At 44.5% G+C, this 13,066-nt stretch overlaps 1 protein-coding gene across 1 annotated transcript in view; it reads right to left on the bottom strand.

Annotated features, from left to right (window-relative positions):
- TBXAS1 (thromboxane A synthase 1) overlaps nucleotides 1-13,066 on the bottom strand; it is a 153,309-nt gene that overhangs the window by 67,446 nt on the left and 72,797 nt on the right. The window contains exon 5 of the mRNA XM_058531249.1: nucleotides 5,750-5,866. Within this exon, the coding sequence (XP_058387232.1) occupies nucleotides 5,750-5,866 (117 nt within the window). The remainder of the gene's footprint in view (nucleotides 1-5,749; nucleotides 5,867-13,066) is intronic.

Here is a 13,066-nt window from a genome sequence, read left to right as displayed (position 1 = left end):
ACTGCAGTTCTCTCTCAAGGCTTTAATATGCTAAGGTACATGGTGAATCACTAAGAACATGGTTTGCAATATTTTACCAAATTGTGTGACCACGGGACCTTTTCAGGCCTCAATGATTTCAAATTCTTTCCCCTGGTAGTAATTCATATATTGAAGTTCATCATCATACAGGTACAGTTTAGATGCTTTTCTCCTAGATGTATTATTTTATTCTTGATTACACTGAAGGTTAGCCGCCACTTTTGTGCCGACTTACACAATCTTATAAAAGTCTTAAAAACTTATTCCAATTGATTTAATATTTTTCAAATCAGAACAGCTTAGAGGAATATACAAATGTATAGATTTCACGGTTTCTCCCTCTTTCAGATGAATTAGAAAATTTAAAAATAAAAGTAGTGCTAACCTGAGTCCTCAGGGAATCCCATTATTTATATGCTTCCCTCAGAGAAAAATTAATTTAGCCTCAGTTTTGTTTCCTGAAATTAAATCTATTTACTTCCTGACCCATAATAAAGTCATACACAACCCCAGGGTTACTTACTATTAGTCTTTGGTAAAGAATCTAGCTAAAGACTCTGTAAAAATCTAAATAAACCTACCAATTGCCTCTTCTAAAAATTAATCCTTTAGGAGACAGGGGGAAAACTCTGGCAAGTTAATTAGGCAAAATTTTCCCTAATAAAAAAATCAGTTGTTTTCCCAGCAATGCTCAGCCATCCTTTAATATAAATTCCAATAACTTGTCTGTCGCTGGACTCTGATTTCGATGGTCTCTTCTTCCAGAATCAGGGATGCATCAATCAAATTTTCACTGGTTCTCTCTCTCTATATATTATCCCTGGTAAGACTTAAGCCAAAAGCCAATTTTATTTTAAATAAAAATATGGATTCATGATATAACGCTGGTTTTAAAGTAACTTTCAAGCATTATTGACCAAGGCAACCTAATACCCACACAAATAAAGAGTGCCATCCAGAGCTTTTGAATATTAATGACACTTACAGACACAGGTAGTAAAGGACTTAGGCTGCCAAGGTGCTAAAAGAAAAAAGCCTCAGAATTCCAAGGGAAAACAAATCTTTATTTCAAGAATAAATTCTGAAGTTTGATAATAGAAGTCTAAAAGCTACTTACGAATTCAATGAGATATTGATATTTCTAAGCTATTTCCAGGAAAACTGACTCAGCTACCTGCAACCAAGTGGAGTACAGGCTCCTGATGGTTCTCTGAGCTTCTCCCATCTCTGCCTCCTCCACCCCATGTCTCTGTGCCTCATTCTCCTGTGACCTGCTTTTTCTATTTCTATATGTATATACTTGTGACTCTCTAAAGAGAAAGCCAACAATTGGCTGCATCCTCTCATGTAATGTTTCCTTAATAAAATTATTTCCCTTTTATTTTTCTTTTATCTTAGTCTTAACACATATCCTTAGGTACAAGGCTTCCTAATTCTTTGATTCTTCATCCATCCATCCACTCATTCATTCGGCAAATCACTATTGAGTGCCCATTATGTGCCTAGTGCTATACAGTTAACAATAAAGGAAAAAAAGTAAAATAAACGGAATGTTAGCTGGTGATAATGCTACAGAGAAAAATAAAGCAGGGAGGGGGGGAGGGGGCTCTGGGGCCAGGTACCGAGAACCTGGAAGCTGTGAGCCTGAGATGCTCAGACAGGGGATCAAGAGGAAGACTCATAACACCAGTGCTTTTGGCTCTGGCTCTCATCAGAACCATGCTGAGGAACTTGTAAAACATACAGATTCTCAGCCACCCTTAGATATTCTCACTCTGTAGTTCCTGGGGTGGCTAGAATTATGTACCTTTAACAAGGGATCTAGGTGATTCTGGTGCAGACCATGGTCACATAGGGTTTGAGAACCAGTGACCTAGAGAGCAAAGGCCAGTGGAAGGTTAAAGTCCAAGGAAGCATACAGAAACCAGGAGGATCTAGTATGCTGGTGAAGGAGGCAGTCAGGGACGCTAATGTCTGGCAGCTTGCCTTCCCTTCTTTGTCCCCTCCACTCACCTTCCATAGGATAGAAACCACACCCTTGTCATATCTTCCATCCTGTCTACAGCTTGGCTTAGAGTCCATGCTAGGATTCCCAAACCTTGCTCTTCATCTGCAAATGGAAGCTGCTTTTGGAATTAGGAAAACTCTTTTCTCCCCTAACAAAGCTTGGCTTCCAAGACCATTGTCTCAGTACGGCTCAAGAAAGCCTAATGCACAGTTCCGAACTGAGCAAGGACCTCGTTGTTCTGGATGGCACCCACTGTCTCCTTCTGAAGCAACGAGGGCCACTGATTCAGTGGGGGAGAGAAAATCACAGGGGACATGCTTTACGGAGGATGAAATAGCTGCATTGGTTTAATGTTTGAAAAATATTACCTTTGTTACATACTTTTTGGTCCTTGTGTTCCTTTCTATTTAAGCAGCAGTTAACACTGTTGGCTGATCCTTCTTGAAATCTGTCTCCCTTCCCCATTCTCCTGGACTTCTATTTCAGGCTCTTCTTCCTGAGTCTTCTTTGTAGATCTCTCCTCTCTCTCTCACTTAAATACGGTTCTCCTTAGCACCCTCGTCTCTTCTCATGTCACACACACTCCCGGGGTGACCTCACCCATGTCTGTGTTTTTGGTGACCATCTTTCCTACCTTCTTTCCTGAACTCCAGACCAGCAGTCAACTTCTTCTTGATGCATCTACTTAGATGCCGCCCAGGAACCTTAAGTTTACACATCTAAACTCTCTAGAGGTGGGGAGAAAGGTGATAACCCCTGCCCCGGGATTGGCATCCTGTCTAATGGAAACCCAAGAACTTAAATTGAACTATATTGAGTAGAAAGATGATTTTCAATGGAGTTTTAAGTTTACTGCTAGTATATGTTAAAGAATGGGCTAGGACCGAAGCAAAACCTAGGGAATCTATGTCTATGAAGTTTCTTCCCTCTCCCCAACTCTCCCTCTCATCTATGACCACCCTTTTCCCCCTAGGCACCTTAGTGCTGTGAACCACTTGGAGGAACTCTATTTTCTACAATTAATTCAGGCACTAAAAATTTGATTTCTGAACCAGAAGGAGAAAATACTTTGGATCCCAAGAGCACTGGATTTGTTTGGGAAATGACACTGTATCAGTTTCTGGAATATACCCTGTCAAGTGCTGAAGAAATCTAGGCCCGTTAAGATGGATTTTTTTCAAAGAAACATAGCCCAAGACTGTCAAGAAAACTTTTTTCTTTTCTTACTTACTTTTTAAAAATCAGATGCACTTCATCAATTTCTTTTTAACAAATGATGAGATTCTTTCTGCATCTATAGCGGTCAAGTCACTGTTTACTCATGAATAAAGAAATATGATGCAACATGTCTGAGCTAGTGATGTGAACTCACGGTTTACCTACCTCTCCTTCTCTCCCCTTCTTTAGGTTAACTCAACATTTTAGTGACCAGTTGTAATAAAGGTGACACTGCCTCCAGCTTGTCAGGCGGTCAAAACAGTGCTTTACAACTTAATGAAACAGGCGCTTCCTTCAAACAAATTCTCACTTGAAACCTCAGTTTGTAACACGGCTAACTGTGGAGCAGGGCTCATTGCTCCCGCTGAAGCCGGATGTCCCTCTCCTCATGTTTCCTTGTGGGGAACTTCTACTAGTGGTGGTGCCCAACTCTGGGTTTACATAAGAATCACCTGGGAGCTTTAAACAACCCTCAAAGCCAGGCTGCACTCCAAACCAAACCAATTTAATCAGAACTTCCAGATGTGGGACCCAGACAGCAGTGGTTGTCAAAGCCCCCCAGGTGATTCCAATGTGTACCCACGGCTGAAGAGGGCTCTGTCCGCTTTACACTCCCAGCAGGCTCCTGCCCTCCACGCTCTCCCTTATCAGACTGGGGCCTGGGAGGAATGAACTGCGCATGCGTGGACCAGCACTGCTGGGATCTGGGGGTGTGCTCTCGGCCGCCCTCCTGCGGCGGAGGCTGCAATGCTCCCATTCTGGGCGCAGTAGTAGTAGCAGGCCCACGTGACCAGACCGCGGAGCTACCTTTCTCAAACAGGTTTACCGGTAAGAAAGGAGAAATTTGTATTTTTTCTGTCTGAAACCTATTTCCATACGTCAGTTGGTTCCAGACTTAGGCGGAAAATAGAGGAGTGTTGCTTCTGACCTCCCTCGGTTTCCTCAGGGACCCCATTTGCTCAACTTCCCTCCCCCCACCTCCAGACCGCCCCCGGGACAGTCCTGGGCAGCCTCGGAACACCGGTTGAAAATCACATGTAGGTAAGAGAAGCAGTCAAACAGAGAGGCTAAGGGTATTCTGGAGCTGAATTCTAATCTTAACTCTGTCGCTTACTAGCTGTGTGACATGGGGCACGTTACTTAATCTCTCTGTGCCTGGGTTTCCTCATCTGTGAAATGAGAGTGATAGTAGCAGTATTTACCTCACAGAGATGTGGTGAAGATTAAATGTGTTAATACAAATGGGAAGCCCGTTGAGTGGTGCCTGACACAGAGTAAGAGCTGCGGAGTGTTGGCTGATGCTGTGTGCCAAGCTCACCCTCTGCCCTCAAAATACCAAAGGCTGCTTGTGGAAACGCGAATCAAAACCTCACTGAAGACAGGCAGGAGCGCTGGTTTCTGAGTGGATAGGATTAATTATGAAGTATGGGGCCCTCTCCTCTTCTGGGGGACTTCAGAAAATTTATAGGAATTAAGCAGGACCATATGGGTGAGCATCTTGAGTTTAAGCTAAGAGTAGCTTCCATTTATTCAACTCAAGACAGGCCCCTCCAAGCCCAGGCATTCTGGAACAGCTAGACATGGTGGATGGCTCTGGAAGGTCACACTGGGAACCTGGGACTCAAACTGAGGCAGTCCTGTAACCGCTTCACATCAGAAGAGCTCAAGTGCTCACTCCCGGGTTGTTGCAGAATTCGGAACAGACACCAAAACCGACCAGCAATTGAGGGGCCATCAGTGAGGATCTGCTGTGGGAGAACTTGGCCTCGAGGCAAACAGTAGGTTTATTTGTACAGCTGGTGGGGAAGGCCGGCTCACTGGGTGGGGGAAGGAGCGAGCCCAGGGCCTTAAAGAGCATCTTGTGGATGCGGCTCTTCCCTCTGAATCGGCTGCGAAGATTAACCTGGGCCTGCCTGCCTGCCTAGAGGTCTGCCAGGAATCCCCTACTCCTCCCGTTAATCCATGCCCATCTCTTCCCTGTTTCAGACTTGACTCACAGCTCACCTTTGTTTCAAGCTATTCTCGGGTTCCCTGCTATGTAAAGGACGCTTCACTGTTCAGAAGCACCTGCATCACCTGTGAGGTTGTTAGAAATGCAGAATCTTAGGCCCCACTCCAGACCTACTGAATCAGAATCTGCATTTTAACAAGGTCCCCAGGTGACTCATCATACCTGAAAGTATGGGAGGAGCCCTTCCAGTTTCTCCTGGGTGCTCCCGAAGTGCCTGGGGCAGAGTCTTGGGACAGAGGGGAATGCCTTAGTGCTTGTTGACTTGCAGGTGATTCATGGCAACTGCGGAAGTGGGAGGCTGGAGAAATGGAAGACACTCCAGTGCAGTATCCTGTGCTTTTCCATAAGAGGGAGGTTTGAAGGCCTCCACGGGCAGGGCATTTTGTTGTGCCACATGGGGTAATGATGCAGTGTGAACCAGCCCTCCATCACAATTTGGAGAGGAGAAACCTGCTCCTTAAGGAAGAGAGTCTGCATTTCCTGTGTCTTACCTCATTCAGCTTTTCAGGACTGAAAGCAGAAGTCAGGACACTTCTGACCTCTTCCCATCTTTTGTCACGTAAGAACAGGATGCTGTTGGCTACTGGCTTGGACTCCAAACCTGATGCCTGATGGAAGGTGACAAGCAGAGGGTTAAGACACAAGAGAGCCAAAGCCAGCTCGATGGCAATACAGGTCCATGATAAACACTCTGATTAAAGCCCACCAATGACCAACAAATTAGGAGATTTCTCTTGCAAGGAGGCAGAAGGAGAATATAATGGTCCATGGATAATGATCTAAAGGTTCATGACCCAGGGCCCAGAGGGAACAGACGAATAAGCTCTGCTGGTCGGGTTCTACTCTGTTACCATGTGCTCATCACTGTATAAGTAACTCAGCAGCTTCTGTGTGTTCTACAATCCCTCTACTGACTGAGGGTTCCCTGAGGACCAATCAGCAGGCTTCTTGGGATGGCCTAGGCTCTCCTGGGATGGAATTTCACGTCTGCACTTTGTAGCAAGAGGTTTTGTGTGGCTGGATGTGTCAGGTTGGGCCGGGAGTTGACAGACTCATATGTCTGGGTCCTTGGTATGTGTGTGTGTGTTGGCGGGGGGGGGGGGGGGGGGCGGGGGTGGAGCAAATAAGGGGGGGAGTGTGGGAGGAGGGGGAGAGTGTCCTTCAGAAGCATGTCCCAACAGAGCTGCTTCCACGAGAACTCCTGTCAGGATGTTTCTGTGTTCTTCCATTCATTTGTTCATTTTTCTCCTTCAACAAGCATTTGTTGGATGTCTAATATATGCAAGGAGTTGGCTATACAGTGTTGAATAAAGAAGACATTGCTTTGGCCCTCACGGAGTTGATAGTCTGGTGGGGAAGCAGGCAGTAAGCTCATAAACTAGCAAATAGATATCATTACAGTTCATGAGAAAGTGAGTGTTATGAAGGGAGAAATAGGGTGAGGTGAGACAATGATAGGGGACTAAATGATCAAGAAGCTTCTCCACGGAGGAGATATTCAAGCTGAGTCTGAAAGCATGCAAAGGATGAGGTCTCCTTGTCCCTTCTTCCCAGGCCATTCTGTTCCTTTCTAAAACCAGGTACTCCTACCAAGAGGTCAAAACTAGGGCCCCCACAGCTGGTCAGAGCACCCCTAGCCCTGGGGCTGCAGGGTGTGGGGAGGTGGGGGGATTGGATGACCAAGCACCCTCCAGAACCATGTGTGATGTACGGTTTCGCTATTTCTTTTCACTGCTTTAATTATAGTTGAAACATGAAACCAGCCATCATAATTCAAAAGCCTTGTAAAAATTCCTATTTAGGGGAAAATTATAATTTTCTGATAAAATATGAACACTCAAAATAAGCTATAAAACATAACTGCAAAGTATCTAGGGGGGATTTAATTATATATTATAACCAAGTTGCTGGGATATTTTTCTGCAGAGGAATACTTCGCTATGTTTAGAATGAAATGCTTTAGGAGCGCCATGGTCACTATATAGAATTGTAGTTTTATGGAATTTTTGGAACATAACACATTTATTTAAGTTCCAGAGTCAAAGGAGGAAATCATACATTATATATATTTATATATTCACAAACACCCAGTCCTATGCCATGCTATGTGTAATAAACCATTTCACTCCAAGGAAAGCTGGGTGGTGGTTTATGGGGTGCTGATGAAACAGAATAAATTAGAGATGAGTCAAGATTGGCTGGATTTTGTATCTACCCTTCAGACCGAAGGCTTGGATCCACAGTATTTTTTATCTTGACCCTGGAGTGTAATTCCAGCCCTCCATGCAATGTGTCAGCATTGCCCTCGAATATCTCCCTCACCAACCTGCCATGACAGTGCTCTCCCCTCAGCCTACAACTTCCATTAGAATTCTCCATTTTTTGATGGAAAATGTCGGGGGCATTGGTTAGAGTCATGTTTTCATTTCTAGATACTTTAAGAGAGAGAGCAGCAAATTGGTCATTTCAGAGGAGCAGTTGGATGGTGAGAGGACATGAAATAACACCATATAAAATAGTTGTCAGACTTTGGAATGTTTAGCTGGAAAGAGAAGACTTGGCAGATCAGGTGGTGGTAATTAGTATGTGCTCGAAAAATACTTACTGAATGCATATTACATGGACGAGGGAATTTAGCTGTTTTTGTGACCCTGAGGGGTAGAATTGGGTTCAATAGTGGAGGCTACAGGGAAAATTCCAGCTCATCTAAAGGAGAATTTTCCAAAAGACAAAAGTCAGAATCGTTCAAAGATGAAATAACCTGCCTTTAGCAATGAGCCCCCAGTCGCTGGAGACTGTACCCCACTTCTTGAAAATTCTGGACAGGAGGCTTGAGCATCCAGGGGAGTTTCGTCTAAATGCCCTTTAAAAACTCTCCCAACCCTGAGACTTCATCTCCAGAAGACCACTCCAGGTATTTTTTAAATTAGTTTGTCTACACATATATCTATCTTTAAATGTGGCAAAATACACATAACATAAAATTTACCATCTTAACCTTATATCCATGCCCATCTGCCTCTATTTTATATGTGGGATGCCTGCCACAGCATGGCTTGATAAGCAGTGCGTGGGTCTGCACCTAGGATCTGAACCTGTGAACCCCGGGCCGCCAAAGCGGAGCGTGTGAACTTAACCACTATGCCACCAGGCCGGGCCAGCCCCCGATCTTAACCATTTTTAAGTGTACAGTTCAGTAGTAGTAAGTACACTCACATTGTTGTGCAATCGTCACCACAGTCCGTCCACAGAACTCTTTTCATCTTGCAAAAAAACTCTGTGCCTATCAAACAGTAACTCCTCATTCCCCCTCCCCCAGCCCTGTCTACATATAATAATTGTTTAGATTTACTGAGTGATGTCTTGGAAGGTACAGAGGGCTCTCCCCTGAAGGAATGAGGGACGGGACTGGTAAATTTGATGAGGGCAGGACTGTGGGTGTTGGAGCAGGAAGGGAACGCTGGTCTCAGGAAGGGAGAGCCAAGGAAACAGGGCTTTCTGGAGTCCCATCTGTCAGCCTAGCCCTGTGTTCCGAGTCTCAGCGAAGGCACCTCCAATCACCCTCTGCCCAGGCATTTCCAGGCTGCATGCTGTAACCAGTCATGAAATCAATGTAGTGGGTGGCAATCGGCATTTAAAAAAAGAAAAGAAAGAGAAACAAGAAATAGAACAGACTAGAAAATATAGAGGAGCATTTCAAAGTTGGAGTAAGTATTTTGTTGTTGTTGTTAAACTTTTGTTAAAGTGTGTGTGAGAGAGAGAGTGTGTGAGTGTGAGAGTGTGTGTGAGTATGTATGTGTGAGACAGTATGTGTGAGAGTGTGTGTGCAAGAGAGAAAGTTTATATGTATATTCTGTGTCTTGATGTGAAATGTGTTTCTTACTGTAGACCACAGTCAAAACAATTTGAAAAACCTATTCTAACCCAAACCCCAAACCTAGGAGTCATTCTCTCCCTCAACTAAAATCCTGTCAGTCACAGTGTTAGTGAGCTGTGAACATTTATTGAGCACCTACTGTGTGCCAGGTGTTATGTTGGCACCGAAAGTATCAAGACAGAGTGGAATCCTTGCCCTCACGGAGCTCACAGTTGACTTGGAGGGTGGGAATGGAGTGGTTTACAACCAATATTTGTTGATCTTACAACTAACAAAGTACTTTTCACATTATCCCATTAATTTTTGGATAACTCTTCAGTAATTAGGAAACACTGTCCCGATAAGCAGCGATGGTTCAGTAGTGGTCTCGTGGCTCCCCTGCTAAGTTCCCTTGGACAGTTGAAAATGTTTGTCTTTTCAATTAAGATCTCTTAAAATAGAATCTAACTTCTTATTAGACCAGCTAAGCATAAACTCTAAATTTTGAAGAATTATACAATCCTGTGGAGCAAATTATTAAAGAAAACCAACACCTCTGCATTCTGTGCTCACATGAAGAGAGCAACCATTTATTGGGGGTTTATCAGGGGCCAAAGCATTGATTTTCAACAGACCTGGTAGAGCCACATAAGAACCACCAACTCCTCCCAGAGTGCTGAAAAATGCATACAATGCATTTTTGTTACAACTGAGTGTGCATGTTGTTATGAAAAAAGCCTAAGAGGCATAATAGAATATGAAGCCCTAGCGAAAAAAAGTTTTCTTGTGTCCTAAAACATGTAAGAATGTTGACTCAAGATCTGTATGATGTCTACGATGCCTTGGCAGGGCAGTCAACAGTTCTCAAATAGCCACACAGAACTTCAGGTAAAGGGTAAACAGAGAGAGGTACTTTTAAAGACTCCGAGAGATACTGTTATAAATCAGTGATCATGACGTGAGTATTGCCGAGTATGTCAAGTAGGCTACAAAAATATTAATATCAAGAAGAATGCCATGATCACAAAAAGGCCAAGTCCACTGTTACAAGCTTTCTTTCTGGTTCTCACACAACCTTGCACAGATGAGGAAGCTCCAGGCACCACCTGTCTCCCTCCTCACCTGAGTGTGTAAAGCATCTTGCACCGCCCCACCTTGTATTATAATCAATGAAAACTCTAGAATTCTGTCACTTGGTTAACTCTAAATTCTATACCTGAGAACATATGCTATTTTCAACATATGACTGTTGCTCTCTGGTTGTATAAAGATTTCAACCAAGCAGGGCTTCTCTTTTGGTGTTTTGAAAGAGTAAAAGTGTTCTGTCTCCACTGGACAATTTTCACCCATTCACCTTTGCCAGTAGAAGATGATCATAAAGATCATACAATCTTCCCGCTCTCTGCTTTAGACTGTGACTGGCCTGAGAGTGTGGCCTCCAGGGAAGGTTGTGTGGTGTGTCCACAGCTCAAGGGAGCTGGCTTAGGGGCCCCGTGGGGGCTAAACCCAGCTCAGGCTCCATCTGCCAACTCAATATCAGCTGGTGGAAAGGTGGCCTCTTCTAAATTGGACAACGGCATGGAATGGGCTCTGGCAGCTCTGCCTGAGAGAATTCCCAGCAGTTTATCCACCAACGAGGAAGAAACCACAGCTTGGAACCATGCTTCCATTAGCCCAATGCGCAACAGCATGGGCCCTTCCTGATGGGGAAGGGGATTGGGGCCTAGTTAACTCTTATCTTCTGAAGAATTTCTCCAACAGCTCTCAGCAGAGTTTCTTGCCAGAAGCAGTGTTAGGGAGGGACAAAGGTGTCCCTGATCAGCACCTGTCACACTTGGCTAGGAGAAGAAATTCTCCTGATGCGCCCTAAGAGAGACTCTTGCCTCTGAAGCTCCGAATGGCTCTCTGGGATGCTGGTGGGATGCCATGGTTTACCCATTGGCACTGACTGCCACCTGAACTGGGAACCAAATAGACCTGACGATCAGCTATTCTAACACTCATATTTTATACAAGAGGAAATTGAGGCTCAGAGAATTTCAAGGACTGGCTCAAGTCACACAGCTAATAAAAGGGAGAAAATCTGGAATCTGATTTCATTTCTTTAAATTTAAGCCAAGTGCTTTTCACCATACTGCTGGGCTATGGCTTAGAAGAGGGGGAAAATGGAAATGAAAAGGGTGTTATAAAAGGGAGATCAGGGCAGAGAAGGGGAGTGAGAGTCGGGATTCACGGGCACAGTGACTTGACTGCCATGGCACGTTAAGGAATACAACCATTGAGAGACCAGAATTGCTTCTATGGCTTATTTACTGTTCTCTCCCCAAAATTCTAGCAATTAATCTGGTTTACACACTTATTTCTACTTTTGCCACCAGAAAAGTTAGGGAAAGGAGGTATAAATATAAGAACAAGATTTTACTTATTTTTTTAAAAAAATATAAAGATGGCTTCCTGCTGAACCAAGGATCTAGTAAGACACAAAAATGTGAAATCATTTTCAATAAGATTTTGAAGTTTAAAAAATTTCTGCAAGGCATCAATAGAAGAACATCTGAGCATTCGGATCAATATCACTTAGCACTATTTCTACTTTCCTAAGGCTTCACGAAGCCTTCAGTGCCTTTAAAGATGTTAGAGTTCAAACTTAACTACAATGTTGAAAACGTGAAGCTGTTTTTTTACAGATCAAATGCAATTCCCTGGATCTGGCTTTTTCAAGAGCAGCCAATATCCAGACACGGGAAAAGCAGGTGAAAGAGGAGGCCTGCAGGGGGCGGGCACCCTATTGTGGTGTCACACAAGGACTTCCGTGGGCAGCCCATCCTGGGATGAGAAGCTTCCAGCTCAGGCTGGAGGGTTTCCTGTGCAGAGCACAATGTTTCGTGTAAAACAAGGAGACTTGCCTCAAAATAGGAGGCAGATGAGGTTACACACCTGTGTTTCTGGTTCTCTGTGGTCTGTTTGGGTTTTAAGAAAGAAATTCTGCCTCATTCAGAGCTGTGGACCTATCATGTGAGTTGACCCTTCTCAAGAAACGCAATGCTAAAAAAAGTATTCAAGGTTTGTCTGAGGTGACTAGAGCTTCCCTAAGTCATGCACAAAAACCATTCTTGTGATGTAAATCTTACTACTTACATTTGAAAACCTGAATGTTTTAATTTACTCAATGTTTTATTTAAGGGGAAGGGGATCAGAAACTCTAGATCAACAGGTTTTCGAAAGCTGGCAGTGGAGAGGTAGAAGTTGCAGGTGTAGGGGGCAGTTTTATGGCCAACCGGCAGAGGCACCCTGTCTCCTCGGTGGATGCCAGCAGGCAGGTCCTGGTGGCCCCAGCACAGGGGACCCGAACCACCTGGAGCTCTGAATGGAGTTTTCCTTGCCGCTGAGCCCTGCCTTGAGCCGATGCACGCCTGTTCTTCTCCATAATGGAGTGCTGCCACAGATGCAGAGGGTGATAAGGTTTCCAGTGACTAATTTGCCTTACAACTTGAGTAATCTTTGCCAGTGCCGAGGGCTTTGTGGTTTCACAGGAACTTGCCCTATGATTCCAACGTCCATATGGTGAGAGAATGAAGGCAGCCTTTGGAGAGGCTGCACCTGGGTAGCCAGGCCCAGGGTTTTTATGGTTCTGGATAAAACCACTCACCAAATCCATCACATGGCTTTAGATGTGACTCTTGTGAGTCGATGGTATGGCTGGACCTGTGCCTGGAGAGGTGACCCCTGTGTTGCCTGTGAGGATCTGAGTACTGGTACCCACACCCCCACACATACAGCCACCACCACCGCCTTCTACCTCCACTGCATGTACAAGCCCTGGAACCTGGGAATGGGCATGCCTGCAGGCTGACCCACTCTCTACGCTGTTATTTTGGACCAGAACTCAGAGCTCCACACAGCAGTGTTAGTGACTGAACACATCCTCTCCATGCCCCCATCCAACTAGACC

The sequence above is a fragment of the Diceros bicornis genome, chromosome 3 (assembly GCF_020826845.1).
Source record: "Diceros bicornis minor isolate mBicDic1 chromosome 3, mDicBic1.mat.cur, whole genome shotgun sequence".
Taxonomy (NCBI): Eukaryota; Metazoa; Chordata; class Mammalia; order Perissodactyla; family Rhinocerotidae; genus Diceros; species Diceros bicornis.
Note: the sequence above shows the minus strand (reverse complement) of the source record. Positions and strands in the feature narration are given on the sequence as shown.